Genomic DNA, 20,839 nt, shown 5'->3' with positions numbered 1-20,839 from the left:
ATTTGTGTAAAATTAATGTTTTATATAATAATTAAGAGATTAATTTGCAATACTTAAGACGCAAGAAAAGAAACCAACTGTGTATCTTCTGCTACCTTCTTCTAAATTTATCTCAGCAAATTAAAGGAAAATTTAAAAAAATCCACAAACAGTTTTTTAGATAGTACAAGTTCTTTGAAAATCAGCCTCAGAGTCAATTATGAAAGTTTGAGTTTGGAAATCTAAAAGGAGGTACAAGCTTTGGATTTTATATTCTTGTGAAAGAAAAACTGTGAAAAAGTTGTAAAAAAAAAAAGTAAGTGATTCTGAATTAAAATTGATTTCATGTTAATTGCTTCAGTGATATTTTTAGTCACAAATTTCCACTCGACATTTACACACGAGTGAGGTAGCAGAATAGTTCCAATAACAATTATAAGCATAAAGGTCAAGAATATTATATTTCGTAGGTTGGCAAAAATGGTCAATAACTCATGATGACTGATGTACTGATGTCTCTTAGACCTTGGGTTTTTTGTTTTGTTTACTATTTTATGTCTCTCTTTTTAAATTCATTTCCAATTACACCTGACATACAACATTATATTAGTTTCAGGGGTACAACATAGTAATTAGACATTCATATACCTTACAAAGTGATCACCCCGGTAGGTCTAGTATCCATTTCATACCATACACAATTGTTACAATATTATTGACTATATTCCCTGTCCTGTACTTTACACCCCCATGACTATATTTTAAGTGGTAATTTGTACTTCTTAATCCTTTATACTTTTTAAAACTATTTTTTCAGTTACAACTGAGATTCAATATCATTTTATATTAGTTTCAGGTATACAGCATCATGGTTAGTCATAATACCCTTTAGGTCCATCCATGTTGGTACAAATGGTAAGATTTCATTCTTTTTATGGCTGAGTAATATTCCATTGTATATATGTACTACATCGTCTTTATCTGTTCATCTATCGATGGACACCTAGGTTGCTTCCATATCTTGGCTATTGTAAATAACGCTGCAATGAAAATAGGGGGCACATAGCTTGACAATTTAGTGTTTTGGATGTCTTTGGATAAATACCCAGAAACAGAATTGCTAGGTCACATGGTAGTTCTATTTTTAATTTTTTGAGGAACTGCCATATTATTTTCCATAGTGGTTAGATCATGCAGATCAATGTGTGCATGTTATATTTGGAATGATTCTTGGAATCACTATGCCACGAAACTATAAATACATATTTGCTTTCTCCTTGAAATTAATTACAGAACCAAATTAAACATAGTTATTAAATATAGGTAGTATTATTTTTCTAAGTTCTAATAATTTCTCCATTAACTGAAAAATCGATGTCAGATTTGATTTTCATTTAAATATCATCTTTGTATTTCATATTCTTTTGAATTCCATAGTCCACGACAGTTTAGCATTTGGCTATGCACATTAGCACTTTTTAAATTATATTTATACAAAAGTAAAAATAATGTTATTCCAGTCCACTTTAATTGTTAGTTTTTTAAAGTCACCATAAATTAATGATGTTTTAGCTGATTACTTTTAAACCACTATATATCTGAAAGTATTTGGCAATGTGCACAATGCTTGATTTAAAATTTTATTTTTTATACTTTTGATTCATTTTCCAATTACTTACCTCTTTTCCAGCCTCATATTTACCTCAGCACTAGAACAAATGTTATATAAAACTAGCATAAATTATATAGTGTTGCTATTTTTAAAAAATGGAAATGTATAATACTTTTGCAAATGTCTTCAATGTTAACTCTTAATAATCATCACTTAAAATTGGTTATAAGCTTGCCTTTATTTTGGAGGTTTATATATTAATATTATTCTTTGGAATATATGATCATACATTTTCATTCTTTTGAGAATTAGAATAATTATATTTCCTTGTATGTTTTGCATTGACATATATTCATGAGAACAAAAAATTAAGGTTACTACTTTTTCAACATAAAAATCTTTAATTAATGGCTCAATATTTTAAAAAATAGGAAATAAATGGAAATTATTTCCAAAAATATATTTAAACATTAAGCCAATTACAATGAGACAGTTCAAAATGCCTTTCCAAAAATTTTAGATGGGAAAACTGAATATTTTGGAACTGTGGGTTTGCCAGGAAAATGTAACAATATGGGGAATTCTAAACACAGATACAGAAAATAACCCATTGGCTGTAGTTAATTAAATTATGCCAAAATGGAAGTTTTAAAAAATATCATATCAATTTTTATGATCAAATAAATTTTTAAAAGATTTCATAATTGATTTTTAAATAAAAGTTGGCACTACCCATGGGTAAAAATATAGAAAATGTATTATATTTTTTAATAATAGAAAAGTTCATGTAGACATATGAAATCATTACTATTTTAAATATCACAAGATGAATTTATTAGTGACTCTCTTTAAGGAAATAACTACACATTAAATTAGAATTACTAAAAATAAATAGTTCTATTATTAAAGTAATATTTTACTTTATATTTTACTTCTAAAAATGCATATCAATAGTTTTTGATATTAAGATTATTAAATTGTGGAGCTTCTAAAATGTAGTGAAGAATATTCAGTATTCAGGTTTAAAAAACTAAGAAATTTAAAAAATCTAAAATATATGCCCATAATTGAAGGAAAAAGCTATCCATGTTAACATGTACTGTATGAATGTATAAACTTCTTTTTAAAACCCTGCTAATACATGTAATTCACTAAACTTAAGAAGTAAGTTTTTTTAGCCTTACCCAATAGGCCTTGAAACAATAATTTCAACTTGAGGTTCTGATTTTGATTCTAAAATAATGTTGTAAACTTCTTCATTTGTAGCTCCCGGCAGGGGTTTACCATTCCATTCTAGAACTTCATCCCCTTGAATTTAAAAAAAAGGGTATTTTTTTACCTTATATATTCTGTTTATTTTTCTTATCTTTTCTCTTTTTTACAAAGAAATGCAAAACATATACAAATAGTTTAAATGTCTAGGCTCTGCTCTCAAAAGAAAATTGATTGCCATATAATGTCAGCTAAATGGTTCTTCTAAACACTTTTTTCTTCTTTTCTTTCTTTTTCTCTTTTTTTCCCCTATGAATACTACTGGTCACTGGAAACAGTACAATACAAAACTGTCTTTATCTTTTGAAATATACCAGAAATAACATAAAAATAATCTCATGCTATGGGATGGAATTAGCACAGCTTATTTGGAAACATTAAAAAATAATAATTAGCAGCATGCCCTCCATATAATAAAAGTAGGTGCCTCGAAATGTGAAGGATTCTTATTAAATTCTGTATAACTCCTGCTTTATTTTGGTAGAAATTGCAATTAGCATTTGTTAGCATGAATTTTCCAATTCTAAGTCATGCTTCATTGTCTTCACTAGATGCACAACAGAATAAAAATGCATGAAAGGACTTGAATTCATACCCATAGGGTAACGCAGGTAGCTATGGCAAAGTTACAAAGCAAGCAGATGTAAAACTGTTGCATGACAGTTAACCCACTTCCAGATGTTCATAACACACACATTCTATACATAATATATATTTATGAGCATTAAAATAAAATTAGGAAATAGTTTTAAAATAAAATATTAATAGTACTCATTAGTTTATTAAATATTCCAAGATTAATCAAGGAGAGTACATAATACAATGTTACAATAGATGGGGTAACAGCTTACTGTTGTTATTTTAACTAGAGTTTCACTAGAGATCATTTGGGAAACATTATTTATTTTCATAAATACTTAGCATAGTTTTAGGTCCCAAATGGTTCTCTGTCCAGTACCTTTCAATTCTCAATGGTAGAATCAGTTAAAATATCCCAGCCTCAATGATATTTTGAGGCATCATAATTTATTTGGTTTCTGCTTATTTTGTTGTTCTCAGTGTCTATAACATTTTAGTAGCTAAATAAATATGTGGTGAACTAATGAATTAATATCATCATTACACATTTTACAGCTAACCATAAACATGAAATCTTAGTTTTTAGCTGTTTTTTATTAAGTAGAAATTTTTGTTTTAATAGGCATTTTAAAGTAATTCTTTTCCCCCCAAAATATTTGCTATACTCAAAAGTAAATATTTGACAAGCACAAGCTGCTTTGGTTTGGTAAAAGTATGGTTATTATGAATAGCTAAATGACTTCTAATAGTTTGACCTAAAAAGTTCCCTAGAAATATTTATCAATTGGGCAACAAATATACTTCACTATAAAAAAAGAAATAAAATAATTACAAATTTAAAACGTATTAGGAGTCTTCTAAATATTTTTGACCAAGAGAATAAAGTTTACATCATGTGAATGTATATATGTATATGTGTGTGTATGAAATAAAATATTTTCTGAAACAATACTTACCCTGATATTTTCTATTCTATTATGTTCTATTTCACTTTTTTAAAAAATGATGGATGAAAATCATTAAATCAATTTTGTTACCCAGTAATGAGTAGCAATCAACATTTTGCAAAAGCACTGCATTATAAAATTCTCCTTTTTGATGGCAACCTGGAATCATAACTTTTAATATCAAATTAACTTAACTTTATTTTTTATTTACAAATCAATACCTCCTAAACCAGAAGGTGGTATCTTTAATGATATTTATTTACACATGAATAATCTCTTCAGGCAGAGATATAGATTATGATACAAACATGACAAAGAGCCTTCATCTATGCTTAAATTTGGTGGGGGAGAAATACAGAGCCAGGTAGTGCCATGGAGATTGAAATTAGTTACTGCTCCAGGTGCGATATCAGAAAACACTTTAGAATTAAGGCAACTTTAGATGAGTTTTGAAGGATGCAAAGGACTTCAACAAGCAGAGCACAAGAGCAGAAAAGCAACCTGGAAGACTAGAGACACTGACTGGGTCTTGTAGGTTGGAACAGCTTGCCAGGGACCTACAGGTAGAGTGCCAGGGCTGCAGGGTAAAGTGAATGGTAATGGAAGTATCTGGAATTGTTAGTAGAGGACCAAGCTACAGAGCTTTGACTTGAGCAAATGATGACTGGGAGACACTGAAGGGTCTTAAGAAGGAGTGTGTCAGAGTCCATTTCAAGTTTTTGATGATTTTATCAAGGAACGGTACAGTGCATGGACTTAAGGGGAATCTGCAGTAAAGAAAGCTATGGCAAGATTAAAGCAAGACTGCGAATGTTGAACAAAGGTCATGCCAATAAAAAACACAGCACTGTGGTTTTATAGACCAATGATATTTATATGCAAATAGAAGGAAAAATAGTTCCTACATTATAATGGAAATCAAACAGAATATATGATCTAACTTTTTAAAACAATTTTTTTCCAATACATCCATTGCTTAAAGCGAAAATACAAGTATATTAGTATGTTTTATATTTACTTAAGTTTAGCTTTTAACATTTAAGATCTAAGTTTCTCAGGCTCTAAGCACATAAGGGTGTTAAATAATGAAATTCATCACTAAGGGATATATTATACAAAAAAACTTTGCACTGACTTTCTTAAGTAACCTTCTACCAAAACACAAAGACAAAATCAAAAGGTGTTATTTTTATAATCTGATTTGCAAATTTAGAATTCTGTAGTTAAAGCTATCTTACATTGGAATGGTCAACACAGATTCTTATACTTTGTGAAGCTTATTTTTGAGGTATTAAACAAGCAAAGACTCAGTTTACCAACAAAGTCACTCCTGATTGAGTTAGATGTAGAATCATAAGTAGTCTCTGATAAGAAATAATGGTGCAGTGTACCTCTACACATTTTCAAAGTTGTATGTACAATAAATAAAGAAAAATCCCTGATTTGGATTTTCTCCCTATACATCACTTGCATAGCACGTTCCTATCAAAGACAAAATATATGATTTTGAACTGATATCCTGGTAATCAATTACAATAAAATTGCCATTAACAGTCATAGAATATTTTTTCTAAAGGTCTCAACAATTACAATTTTAAGGTATAAAAACTGAAAACATAGCCTAGAAATGTTCTCTTTCTATGTGCTATGGGTTACTAATCTGTAATTTTATAGTTCAGTCTATTTTCTGTGTTTTTTTCTTTTTTTAAAAAATAATTGTCTTGCAAATGCATAAACTGACACTTTAACCAAAATATTTCTACTAAATGTTGAATTAAACTGCAAAAATATGTTATTATGATTTTAACTAACATGAAAAGTAAACAATTTGTCAAAATAGATTTTAAAGTATGTTGCTACTGAATATGGTACATTTGAATATATTATTTTATTATGTCATATTAATGTTTCAGAGCAATATAATATAAATCTCCAAATACCAAGAAGTAGCACATCTGCATGAGTACAATATAGTATATTTAAATTAAAACATATAATCTGCATATGAAATATGATTGGGATTATATTTTATTTAAAACACTGCTACTGAATAAGTTTTTTGCGACCACTATGGAAAACTTCAGTATAATTACTATAGCTATACATACCATATAAAATAGTGATATTTTTTCGCAAGGCTAAATTGTTTATATTTTTGTAGCAACATCATGAAGCCATTTAAAAGAAAGATAAATCCTTCAGCATTTTGCATCTATTTATTTTTACATAAATAAAAAAGATTCCAAACCTTACTCTCTTCAAACTGCTAATGATGTATAGTTACCTATTATTGCAATCAGTAAGTATCCATATCAGGAAAAAAAACAACTTTATTCATGCATAAAAATTATTTACTTAACTGACTTATATACAACTTACCCCAAATTGAAAACCACCAACTCATGCACAGAGTACCCATTGTTTAAATGTTAAAAAAGAAACTTTACCTGCTCTTAAGTGTCCAACTACATCTGCAAGGCTACCCTTCTTTACTTTGGTGATGAAGGCACCAAGGCGTCCTAAGTCAGTCATTTTTCCTCCAACAACCTGGATAATTATAAATTTATAAGTTCCCAAGACTCATCTTGAAACATAAGCTTATTAGGAATTAATCATATAGTCTTTTATGATGTAGTTAGTGTAGGGAGACTAATGAAGTGAAATAGGTTTTTGCTTAACAGAGCTAACAGTGTAGTTTTAAAAAGAAAACATCTCATTACATTTGAGATGACCATGTGTCCTAAGGAAGCTTATATATTGATTACTTATATTGACCTAACAAAACAAAGGGACCATGAATAATGTATACCCTTAGAGACAAGTGCTAGATCTTCACTACTTACCAACAAATAGCATGTGTTTATGTTTGAGTTTTTCTTTATCCTCTCAATTCATGCCCACCATTTAAATTATATTTCTACACGCATATAATGCCCATTGTTACATCAGATCTTGATCTCTTTTGTATATTTTCAGTAGAATACAGGTCTAAGACAAAAAGACTGGGAATTCAAACCAAGGGCAAGCTAGTTTTCGGAAGCAATTTACCACAGTCAAAGAGTAATCCCCTAGGTTCATCTCTGCTACTGACCGTCTCAATGACCTCATCATTTGAAATATATGTGTCCCAATCTAACTTCCAAAGTCTGAGTTATATTACTCAATATTTAATGCTTACATCCAGCTTTTCCACTGTAGCTAAAATATATCTGAAAGTTTCTAAGCTATTTTTTTTTTCTAACGCAAGGGCTACACATGTATAATTAGAAGTGGGAAGGATATTTTCAAAAGTTGAGGTTGATGTGCAGTTCTTAGGGATGTGCTCATTATTGGAGGTGATCAGAATTATTTCATAGCAAGAGAAATGAATGGTTATAATTAATTAATTATTGATTATTAATTAATAATCAATAAAGTGAAACCATTAAGCACATTGAGTGAAAATAAAATATTTGGATAAACAGTCAATGGTTTTGAAGAGGTCAAAGTATCACACAACTGTATTATAATCTCCTGGTAAATATTTTGAAGCCACATCTTTAAACGTTTCTCTAAGTTTCTGAAAGCAAATAAAACAATGTGATTTGACACACATACACATGTGCACACATAAATAAACTGTATATATATGTTCCTACAATAAAATACAATCTTTTATAATTTATTAGCTTTCCTTATCTCTATTAGAAGGCAATTAATATTCTTAAAAAATACCGTTTACTTTTTTGGTATTATCATAAATTCTACTGCACTTAGGAAACCATCTCTTCATTGATGTTTTATGTTCCTTGGCAAGATTATAATAAAATTATGCAGTCTACATTATCTAACTTTACTACCATCCATTAAAACTTTCTGATGTAAAAATCGTCCTTGAACTTTATATTCAGAGAAAAATTATTTAGTTTGCCTATATTTTATTGCAGTTTCCTAACATATCTATATGCTATGTTAATAAAATGGTTTTAAAATATTAACCCAGATAAAAATACTAAATCTACCATAAGACATCAATACAATACATTCACAAAATATATTCACTAGAAGGACTTTATTTGGAAAAGAGGAAGCTCTTTAAAAATCGTTGTTAGAAACTTTGCTGAACCCAGTTCATACTGTAACTCACCCTTTAAGAAACACTTTAAACCAGCATACTTACTTTTAGACCCAGTAATGCACCTGATTCTTTGGGCATGGTTGTTCTCTTGTTAAGAATAACACGTCCAATTAATCGGTCCCCCTCTTTAGATGGTTGCCACGTTACAGGATGCTATTAAAACATGAATAAATTTAAATAAGTTGTTTTCTACCATGATATGATTTCCTCACTTAAGACACTCTAGAGGGAACTTGCGATTCTGGTGGGCTCTATTCATGGCTTATAACAGTTTCCATTTACAACTAGCTATATTTGATTTGCAGTAGACACTTACTATACTAAGTAGTTCTTAAAGTAGTCAGCAACTAAATACATCTCTAAAAAAATAGTTTTGAGATGAAATTAATTGAAATTTAATATATTTGCTTACATAAAGAATACTGATTCTGTATTTTAAGTTGTTAATGTTGAAATCATTAACCCAAAAAATCTCATTTTCATATAGTCATTATTTAATAATTGATTTTTACTTAATTTAAAATTTGCTGTAACTATTGTGATAACTTTTTTATTCAAAACTGTTCTGTTTTAAATGAAATCAACATTTGCTCTCATGAAATGTACAATGGGGCAGAGTAAGATTACGATCTATCACATATCAGACAAAGGACAATGAACAGCACACATTACCCCTAAATTTCAAACTGTAACTTCAGAAAGCTTACCGAACTAATTGGTGATGTTTCCCGGCTATGCCACGTGGCAGGATCCAACCAGTAATAATCCAAGTCACCTGCACAATAGGAATAAAAGAAAAGAAAAATGTAATGCTTTAAAGTGGAGAATGCTTTAATCACTTAAATACGACTTCTTCAATCTATAAAGTAAAGGGTTATGAATATCATAAGTCTGAGTGTGTACATCCCAGAATGATACATACTGCATTGCAAAGGTTATGACCTGAATCGTTGGAATAAATGTGTTACAAATGCACTTCATACTATGGGAGAGTTTCCTTTTCCTCTCATAAATCAGGCTAAAAACATACATAAAAAGTACCCAAAGTACTGGATTAATCCACCCTTCTTCCCCTCAAATGAATTCATACCAAGGTACAGCCTGCCATCTAGTGATACTGGCTAAAATTTTATTCACTGAACTGACATAAGTATTAAAAGTTAAGAGTCTCCCTTTCTATTCTTCTGGATATCATATTTTTCAAAATTATTCTCTGGACTCTATCCTCTTACCACTGGAGAACAGGACACAAACTTTTAGGACATGGTGCTAAGTAATTAAATATGAAGAATAACTTTTAGCAAAAAAGTACATGTATATAAAAGTATTCAATTTTACTAAAGCCATAAAAATACTTTTAAAATCCTAACTTTGTAAACATGAATTTATGAACCTTTTTTGTTTTTTTGGCTTAAAAATATAATGCTAAAGAAAGCATCTGATAACAAAAAAATAATGGAAAGCAGCAGTGCTTTCCAATAATGGAATGGATACAGTGGGTAAGCCATGTGTGAAAATGACCTTTTACATTTTATATATCACATTAAGTCAATGAAAAGTTGTCTCCCTATGGATCTTGAAAGAGAAAAATAAGAGAATGAGTAAAGCATGCCAGCTAACAGTGAGATGTCTAGCTGACGTGGAAAAATAGGTTTGGCTCTGGTATCTGTGAAAGTCATTAAGACTTTTTCTATAGAAGATAGACATGGCAAATACCGACACCATAAATGTAATAGAAAATAAAAAAATTAAATATGCAGGCATAAAAATCCATCCACTTCGATTCCTTAGTAGCTGCTCCCTTTTGCTTTTATATAATATCTTAGAAGGGTTGATTGAGAATGTTATACAGACAACAATAAATGTGAAAACGTTCTTCATATATCTCATGTAGATAACAGAAGGATATTCTGCGAAAGGGTGAGTATTAGAAATTGCATGAGCAGAAACTGTATTCCATTAAAATTTACTCTACATGAAGTCCATGTTCCCTCAAAATCACACACTTTAAAATGTATGCATGACTCGGTGCCGATGGTCATAGATTTTTAATCTTCTACTGGACCACCTCAGTTAATGGAATATAAAAAAGTTTGTAAAAGTAAAGATTTTTTCCTCCTTTATTTTTACTGTTTATAATATTCACATGTGTATTTTTAAAGCTGCTGTGTCTTTAGTATTATGACACCATTCCTGTTGAAAAAAATACTTATAATAATAAAAATAAAATTATTAAGTAGTGACTACACATGTTCAAAAGATTATTTCAATTCATAAAGCTTTCTCCCCAAAATTTCATAAACCTGTAATAAAGCCTGATGACTTGTTAAGTACTGATTCATTTGGAAATACTGTGACAAAAATAGAAGTCCTGAGATAAAATGAATAATTACTAATTTGAAAGCTGCTTTGCAATATCTTTGAGGTTAAAAAAAAATGACAAAAATCCATCCTATTTGAAAGATTTCAAGAAAACAAAGATTGTTGTGTTCTTCAATAATTTCACTTATATCTTAAAACCTATACACCTCGGGATCCTTTTCTGGCTTATGACTCAATTTCTCATATGGTGGTTGAAACCTGTGTTTCACTCACCTTGCCCTAAGTAAATCTAGATATACATACATCTGGAGAATGTTTGCTGTGCAAAATGTGCTCCTTGTATATAAAGAACCCAAAGCTGATGTTTCTGGTATATTTTGGTGATAATACCAAGCACACTTTACTATGAAAACACTGCTTTCAGGCAATGTTATTCTATCATGTCTAAGCTTTGTAGGCTAATGGTCTCGAATGGAGATGGGAAATATATATGCACATTCTCATGTGCAGCCAGCACTAATTCTTACATTATCCTGACAGTGGCAATATGGATGCTATCAATTTTGAAGCTTAAAAAAAATTTTTCCCCAATTTTGGACATAGTATTGTAGGTATCTACTAAAATTGCTAATAAATGTAAATGTAAATATGCATTCAATATTTTAGTATACAATTACACTTTCTTCACATTCTAAACAGTTTCTAAAATTTTTCTTATCACTAATTTCATTATCACTCATTAAAATGTAACATTTTTTGCTTAAACACTTACAAAAATAAATTCTAAATACGTATTTTTAAACAATTTTTCTTCTTTCCATGTAATTACTAAATCTTAAAGATATTATTGACTTTTTAAGTACTCTAATTTGTCTCAATAAGTCACATCCCTCTATTATTAATGGAATAAGCAACACTAAACAAACTTCCTCCTAAACATTCAGACTCTAGTATTTCATTAATATAAAACATTTTCATTGGTTATTTTTCTAGTAGGTGATTAAATATATTGATTTCAAGTGGCCTAGCTACAAAATGATAAATGGTATTTGCTTATGGAATTAATATAAAAGCATTTGGTTCTAATGTTCACTATAACTATAAAGGAATAAATTTACTGTTATCACTGACTTAGATCCAGGGAATATATCAGATGCTCGAGTCTACTGAAATGGCTCAAGTGCATAAAGAGCCAAGTTCAATGAAGTGTTATAATTTTAAGCATTATTTTTTGTGAATAATTTAAAAACAGACTTTTATCCTATCCTTTGTGAAAAAAATAGGTTAAACTTAATATAAAATCACACAACTTTCATTGTACAAATAAAAGTCAGTCAAATGACATGAGCCTTCTGTAAAGAACACTAGCATTTTGTAAACCCAGGTCATTATGATTAGAGTATATAACAAGGCAGAAACATGCATCTCTATGATTTAAAATTCTGTATCTTATGTCTGATGTCAAAGCACAATGGATTCTAAGACCAAAGGCAACTGAACAAAAAAATACATCCTAAATAACACAGATGCAGAATGGAGTATGTACGAGTATATCACATTTATATGGAGAAAACAATAACTCTAATTTCATACATTCCATATTTAACAATTTACATGGCAGTTACACTTGACCAAGTGGAATGTTCATCTAATGTGCAGGTAGTAAAGGAAAGGTTATCTACACCAAAGCCTTGAAGTATTAGAAAATGTGGACTTCTTTATCTTGAGGAGAAAGACACAGCATATTTTTAATAGCATTATAATGAATGGTGAGTAAAGATGGGACTCAAACTAATTACAAGATTGACTGACAACTCTGCCCAATTCCAAATATGTATTCATCTCAAAAAATTAAATTGTCCTATCTATATAATAGATTGTTGCTATTCAAAAAGATTATAAAACTCACAGACCAAAATTCAGATGAATTATCCTTCACAGAGATTCCCTATACCACTAAAGTGTTTTCCTCTTTTATTTTTGTTTATCCTCTACAGCAGGATGTGTGTTGGTACTAAATAAAATTAAATAAATCCTAATCTACTTTATTATAGCACAGTATACAGATAAATTAAAACACTGGGAAAAATATATTTATTGAATGTCTATATGCAGCGCATACACAAAAACCAACTCAATTCTAAGAACAGGTTTTTAATTTGAGACAAGGTAGGGTATTTTTAACACTGAGTACCATGCTCAGCTCACATGAGTTAATAAATATTGCTTTGGTTATAACGTGATAAAAGCATTTATATATTTTAACTCACTTTAATATTTTACAAGGCTATTCTTTTCATAGACAGTACTTGAAATCCAAAATCTAAGAACTGAGATAAAAATCTTAACTTCTGATAAATATAATGAAAATACCATTTTGAAACAACTTCCTCATATTTTACAAGTCTATTCCTGATGACTTTATGTCTATAAAAGGAAAGTGTGTGTCCACTCCCACCATAAATTATATATAATAGTGGAGCTAACTTTGAAATAAGTCAGCAATAATTTGCTATGCAGCAAGTCCTAGCAGGCATAATTTCACCTAAACTAAACCAGCAGTCAGAGATAAGAAGCAATATTATTTAATGGGACTTACTTTCTAGGCATTAAAATAAAATGGGAAGATATACTTGTTAAATTAAATCCTTAACCATATAATCTGTGAAAAATTAAAGCCTATAAATACTATGTGTACCAATGCAAAACTACAAATGTCAGTATAAGTTCTTAGTATAGTAAAAATATTGGTGCTCAAATACGTTTTGATTTCGTTCAAAATCCACAACAATGTTCACTCTGCAATTTGATGGTAAATGCTCCATAATTAACAGAGATTTGTGTCCCTTGAGTACAAGGTCTGAGGCATGACTAGAGGCATCTCCAAGCCATGGGTCTTCAGCAAGAACCTCTTCAGTAATTCTAAGTAACTTAAATTCCAATTTCTGGTTTGGGCCCAGGATACAACACACATACAGTGTCATTCCTTGGAAGAATTATGTTATCCCCAGACCTTAGGTGTTCGTTAGAGTGGCACTTCTCTAAATGAATGTTAGACATTTCACTTTCAAAATTCCCCTTTGTTCATAATGTGCTCTGCTTCTGTCATAGAACCAACAATATCACACACTCTCTCTCTCTCCCTCTTTGGTATATAAATCTGAAGGTTCAAGTAAACGCATCAACTATTATTTATAAAGTTAATGAGGTATCAAAGATGTTTATTTTCAGAAATTATATATACTCAATAGAACCTCCAGAGTTGAGCTACCTCTAGAGAGAGATTAAATATTTGCTTGAGGTCTTGTGATGCCATTCCTGTGTTTTATAATTTTGCAGCACAGGAAAGGTGGCTAAGGAGCTGATCTACAAAAGGGGAATTTCATTAGCATATTGGGCAGAGGTGGGGTTACATATGTTGTCTGGTGAAGTTGAGAGCTTTTTTGGAATGTAATTCCTACCAGCACACAAATCTACAAAGGAGCTATACGGAACTTAGAATCAACATTTCTGGCTGAACTCTGAACTCAGTCACACATGTAAGCCCTCAACTTCAGAGATAATGACTCCTATAGCATTCTTTCAGGGGGAGGATGAGAGAATGCACGTGGAATTGCTTCATAAACTATAAAGCACCACAGACATATAAGCTGTCATTAGAGTACAAAACTGTATACTAAAAAGTATTTCCAATAATAATACTGATAAGCATGTCTCTCAATTCTAGTGCTATGTAAAAACTAAGGAAAGATACTTTTCTGTACCGCACAGATTACTTATTTGAAACCTTGAATAATCAGAGAACGGCACTATACTTTCTCTATTAGCATCACTATATGTTACCTGATATTTATAATTAAGTGGATTTTTATACACCATAAAAAACAGCCATTGTGCTAAAAAGAGCATTGTGCTAGAAGTTGGAGACTTGTGGGTCTACTCCTAACTCTGCTGTATTCGGTGCATTATCTTGATAACAGCCCTCCATTTCTATAAACCTATCACCCTCTATAAAATGGGGATAATGCCACTTTCTTGCACATCTCATGAGGATTAAATGAGATATACCAACTTTGTAAATTATAAAAGACTTTAGAAATAATAGATTTTCTTGTACAATTACATAATTGAGATTAGAAATATGAAATCATTGTGTTAGAGATACAATTTATAGTTGAATAGCTATCATAACTAATATAGGTAAAAATAAGTAATGTTTGTAAAATATGCCTTGAAATGATCTTAGAAAAATCTTAACGTCACTTTGTTTATAAAAATTATTAATTGGCCTGGTATAAACCAGATGCTCAAGTGCTCAGAATGAATGGATATTTCTTTAATTCCAATGGTTAAAGGATGAGAAAAAGAGCCATTGCACACAGAAACAATAACATAAATCTTCCTGTTAATTTCTGCAAAGCCAATGGGAGCCTAAGGGATTAAGAATCGGTACTTTTATAGTGAAGCAATTTATATATTGAAATATATAGAGATTAACTCCTAACCAAAAATATCTGGACTGTAAAGTAATTAATTTGGTCAGCTGGCATAATGTATCCTTAATCTAAATATAAACACTTTTGTTATGTTTTTCTTTATATGATATTTTTATGTAGGAGAACAAAATACATCTAGTGTATAAACTAAATATTTGAGACTAAATTTCTCCATATCATGAAACAAGTTGGCATTTTATTCCTTTGTATATTTTTTTCTAATGACTGAAGATATCCTAAAAATGTTTCCTTGAAATCAACTTCTCTTATTCTTTAAAATTTATCTGGTATAGATATTAGCTATGGAATGCATTTTACTACTGATATTCTAATGTGTTATAAATGTCCTAACTTCTTAAGATTTCTTTTTTTTTTTTAGTTTATATTCTTAACAAAATAAACAAGATTGATCATCTTAAGAAAACAAACTATAAGTTTAAGTATGTAATAGAGTCACCCAGGATAATGGGACTTGAGGAGAGCACAGAAAATTTTGTAGAATTACGTTAAATAGGCTAAACAACATATAAAACTATTTGAGATGGTAAAGAGTCATCAGTCTAATTTTTCCTATTTTGAAAGCTACATAATTTAGATGTTTGAGACTACATGAGGCTTTAGGGTTTGGAAACACTCTCAAAACACCACGAGGCTCAATTACATCTTTATTCTTGACCTCTGCTTTGACCTGCTGCTACAGGCCTCAGAAGTTGATAAATAAAAGGTCCTGAAAGTTCTGAACAACAAAAACCACACACACACACACACACACACACACACACACACACACACCTTTGTGCCTTAGAATAATAAAATAAGGGTATATTCACAGTTTTCAGGAAATCTAGACCAGACTGTATTTACCTGTATTAAATGACAATGAAAATATATCTGAAGTAAAGTCTAAGATCATAGATAGGGCAAAAACATATAATAGTTTAGAGAAATAAATTTGATGCGTAAATATGGTTTGAGACCTAATGACTGATTAAATTTCTTCCCCAGAATCTAAATACAGAATAGCAAAATACCCTGAATAGCACATCACAAAATTAACAATCTTAGGGAAACTTTTTTCTTCCAACACAATGACTCTTCATAAATAAGAATTTGGGAAGTGCTGCACAGAGGAGGTATTTTACTGCAACTTTCCAACTGACCAGGCTTCCACATTGACACTGAGTATTCCATTCACGTGGGAGAACAGGTTGTCACGTGCAAAGCCTCGGAATAACCAGCCAGGAAACCCTGTGGAAAAAATTGGGGTTTATTTGTTTTCATTGTTTGGGGACTGGATGTTAACCACAGGTTTAAGAAATTGTAGTGCTGGGCAAGTTCACAGCGGATAATATAAGAAATCACTCTAGATGTAAATATCTTTGAAAAAGGAAAATATTAGTCTTTATTCAGACCTCACACCCAGGCAATGCTAGTAAACCAGTATTAATTTGCAATAATAAATCTGAATGGTAAATCAATTCCTACCTTCCTCCACATCCAAAGACATGGAAATGAAAAATATGGAGATCAATACATTATCATGGTTTTAGTGATATATGTAACAACAATAATAGTCAAATGGCAATAAAGATGAATTTAAAGGTATACAGAACCAAATGGAAGTACTTAGGATGGATTGATACTGCTTATAATTTAGAAATATATAAATTTAGTTTTAAAATAGTAGAAAATTTATTCTAACAAACATTTTTTTGGTAATACTAAGAGATGTTTTAAAACCAGAGTGCCATCAAAGCAAGTAACTCTAAATGTTGTTATTTTTCCTTTCTTTCTTATTTTTTATTATTTTTTTTGTCTTTGTTTCTACTTTGACTTGGCAAACTAATAATTTACAGACATATTAAAGGGCTTCTTTTTTTAAGTTGGAAATTCCTTGACTGGCATTGGGAAATCACTATGGATAGAAATTCAGAGAACACTGCATGCCTCAACATTCGTCTAGAGAAACATGGTAAGTATCCATATTCAGAAACCTTTAAAAGTGTAGCCATCAGAAAGCAGGTTGCAGCACACTGCAAGGTCACTGGTCTAAATCTCTGTCGCAGTGCAAAAGTGGTCAAGCTGCATAAAAGCATGTCTTTTCAACTGGGCTCCAACTCCATATGATGGAAGATAATTCAAGGAAGAAAAAGCACGAAAGGAAATGGAGGTGGAAAAGTAATATTCACAAAAGCATACATAAAGATAGCATATACACTTCGTACGATAAAGCAAACTAAGTTAAGGGTGGTCAAAGATTAACCTAATGACTCAAAAGTGGCATTCTCTTCCAGAGTTCCTCAATCGTTAAGTCAGGCATAAATTAGTCTAAAATTATGTTTCCATTATAATAATTTCAAAATATCTTCATCTTTAAGTTTCTTGGCAAAAACTGTTATTTTAAAAAAATCAGGAAGTCTCACAGGCCTAGATCTAAAGTGTTCAACATGGTTTCTTGGGTTGGTCCCCGGTGCTCTCCAGAGAAGATCAGGATGGCCTTGTACTCAGCAAGCAGGGAGATGCTACGCCCTCTGTGCCTGGCTGATTAAATCAGGGACTCCACAATTACTTAGCTGTACTGAACTACCTCAGGCACACTTCAGGGACTGTATATTTTTGAATACAATGTTCTTCAATGTTTTTGAAATGTTTAACTTAAGGCAATGTTATCTACAGAAGTCTTTGTGAGGGCTATGCAATAAATCAATTTAGATACTCTAACTCTGAATTAATCCAGACCATCAGAAACCATGCACCTGCACTTCACTATATTTTCATATGTCCTTTTCCTCTTACTGCTCCTACAGCTCCTTGTCATATATTGTTCTTCAACATATCACTACATGGACCATGGTGATGATGCGACTCGTATTATGTGGATCACGCTACTGCTGCTGACTTTCTTCTCTCTGAAACTACACAGAAGAAATTTCTCTCTGGCGTCAGTACCAGGAAAAATTTGTGTGGACTTAAACAAGCGGTTATTTTTATGTTATGGAAGCTGTGAATTTTGTAACTGACACGACTTTTCTCAAAGCAAGTGTGTTAGAATGTTTATGGTTAAATCTGCAAACAATTTTCTACTCTATCCTTCCTTACCAGTCTTTTCTACACATTTTTAACTTATTTCAAATGGTTATGGTTTTACATTTGGTACCGACCTTAAGTCATTTTTGATATTAAGGTAGATTAAAGTGGAAGCTAAAATAAAATTAAATGAATATGCACAAAATGTAATATATTTATTGTAATTGTTTTCAGTAAAATATAGATTTTTTTCCATCCATCCATCTCAAAATATCTTTGATGCAATAAAAAAATAACAAAAACTTAAAAAATGCAATTGAGGTGTTAGCTTATCTATAGCTTAAACAGCAGAATTTGGCTAACAGCAAATTATCAGCCTATTTCGGAATCTTGCCAAAGAATGGGAAGAAAGTGAAAAAGGCTTCCCATCTAGCACAAACGAGTATCACAAATCCGAGCTCATAGACTTTCGTCCTTCAAAAACCCAGTGGGACTTCACTACGAATTTTACAGTCACAATCATGAGTTTCTCTGTTATTCAACCCTACAGGGCTAGTGAAGATACACCTTGCTAAATAGAAAAAGGGCAAGTACAGACAAGCACATTGGCAGCAATAAGAATTCACAAGGAAGGGCACAGGGAAATTAAAACAAAACAAAACAAAAAAAACAAATCAAACAAACAAGTTAAGGGTCTACTTCCCCTCAACACTGATACTGTGAGTGGCTCTATGAATGGGCTAAGAGGCAACATAATAACTGATGCTAAAACAATAGCCATTAGGCAACGACTTAAAAATTACTTTATGTCTATGAACACTGAATATAAAACTGAAAGCAACAAATGAACAAGACAAACAAACAAACAAAATCCATAGACACACACAATAGTTTAGTGGTTACCAGAGCGTAAGGGGGAGAAAGAGATGGCAGAAGATTGTAAAGGGGATCAAATATATGGTGATGGAAGGAGAATTGACTTCGGGTGGTGAACACAATGCAATATATAGATGATGTATTATAGAGTTGTACACTTGAAACCTATATAATTTTACTAACCCATGTCACCTCAATAAATTCAATAAAAATTTTAAAAATGATGGAGATCAAAAATTTCAATCTTACTGACAGTACCTATGGATGATGCTATAACGTTGTGCTGTCAAGCTCATTTTAAAGTTCTCCTTTCAATTGTTATGTATTTTCTAAAAAAAAAAAAATACTTTTTGGAACATAAACTTATATAATAGTTGGATGAAATCCCCTTTTCAGCCTTCCTGGTTTGAAACAAACAAATAAACAAAGATAGAGTAATGTACAATTCTGATGAGAAAGATTTTAATCAAAATAATGTAAACAAGTAGCATCAATAACAGCAAGATAGCTGGGAAATATTTAGCATATTGGAAAGCTCAGTTATCCAGAATGAAGGACTTGACGCTAACTTTTATAATTCTAAAATTAAATCACTACTCATCAATACAACAAAATACAGAAACATGTAGTAACTGTTCATCAAATATTGCTTTAGATTTATGGCATATTAAAGTAAGGATTCAATGCCCTATAAATATTCTCACTTTCTTCCTTTGAATGTTCTATTTCTTGAAATTTTTTGAATGTAGTACCCAAAATGGGGAATGTATAACGCCCAACACAAAGAGTGGCTGAATTGTCTTCTTAACCAAAATTAGTATTTCTTAAGAGTAAATCAAAGCGAACAAAACTATCTTTTCTAGGGGTTTATGTAACTGAGTTAAATTGTGAAATCAACGGATATTTGGTGCAAGAACTGAAATTCAACATTGTTAGCACTGATATCTAAAATTTTCAGTGACATTAAGAAATTTGAAATTATTCCTTGAACAATTTGTGAAAAATACTAAATTCCATGTTATTCCAGGATATTAAAATATTTTTATGTGCTCTCTAATTCAAATTTTATAAATTCATAACCAACCTTTCCTAATTAAGATACATAGTGATATTATTCACAAAGACATTAATATCTTTAAGTAATTTCCCCCTATAAATATAAACACATTTAAGATTGATACAATAATTCCAATAATCTTAACAATATAAGATCATATACTGCACCTGATTTCCATATAAACCAATCCAAATTTTAGCCAATATACCTTACTGACCACAACAAAGAATGATCCAGAGAAAGGGTTGGACTAATGAGAAATATCAAGTTATTAGTGATTATAATAGTTCCAATATTAAGAAAAAATATATAGTTTGCCCTATTCTTTTCCAAAATATAAAGACATATATACCGTACTTTAAATCAAATTAAAGGCTTATCTTCATTTTGAAATGAAAAAGTTAGTCAATGGATTCTTCTGAACTCAATCTCATTTTCTATGTGGTAAAATTATAAATAGCATTTACTTCTGGGTATAAAAAGCTTATTATTCATGTTTGAAATATATTTTTAAAGAACTTGGATTAAAATAATTGTTGCCACTGTATTCTAATG

General features: G+C 30.7%; 1 protein-coding gene across 50 annotated transcripts in view; it reads right to left on the bottom strand.

Moving 5' to 3' along the window:
- The window catches only part of RIMS1 (regulating synaptic membrane exocytosis 1), a 446,831-nt gene that overhangs the window by 143,582 nt on the left and 282,410 nt on the right, over positions 1 to 20,839 (bottom strand). For all 50 annotated transcript variants that reach the window (XM_019749294.2, XM_019749282.2, XM_019749278.2 and 47 more), the window contains 4 exons: positions 9,214 to 9,281; positions 8,549 to 8,659; positions 6,837 to 6,936; positions 2,776 to 2,899 (listed from right to left, as the gene is read on the bottom strand). In XM_019749294.2, the coding sequence (XP_019604853.2) occupies positions 2,776 to 2,899; positions 6,837 to 6,936; positions 8,549 to 8,659; positions 9,214 to 9,281 (403 nt within the window). The remainder of the gene's footprint in view (positions 1 to 2,775; positions 2,900 to 6,836; positions 6,937 to 8,548; positions 8,660 to 9,213; positions 9,282 to 20,839) is intronic.

This window comes from Rhinolophus sinicus, linkage group LG05 (genome assembly GCF_036562045.2).
Source record: "Rhinolophus sinicus isolate RSC01 linkage group LG05, ASM3656204v1, whole genome shotgun sequence".
Classification (NCBI taxonomy): domain Eukaryota; kingdom Metazoa; phylum Chordata; class Mammalia; order Chiroptera; family Rhinolophidae; genus Rhinolophus; species Rhinolophus sinicus.
Note: the sequence above shows the minus strand (reverse complement) of the source record. Positions and strands in the feature narration are given on the sequence as shown.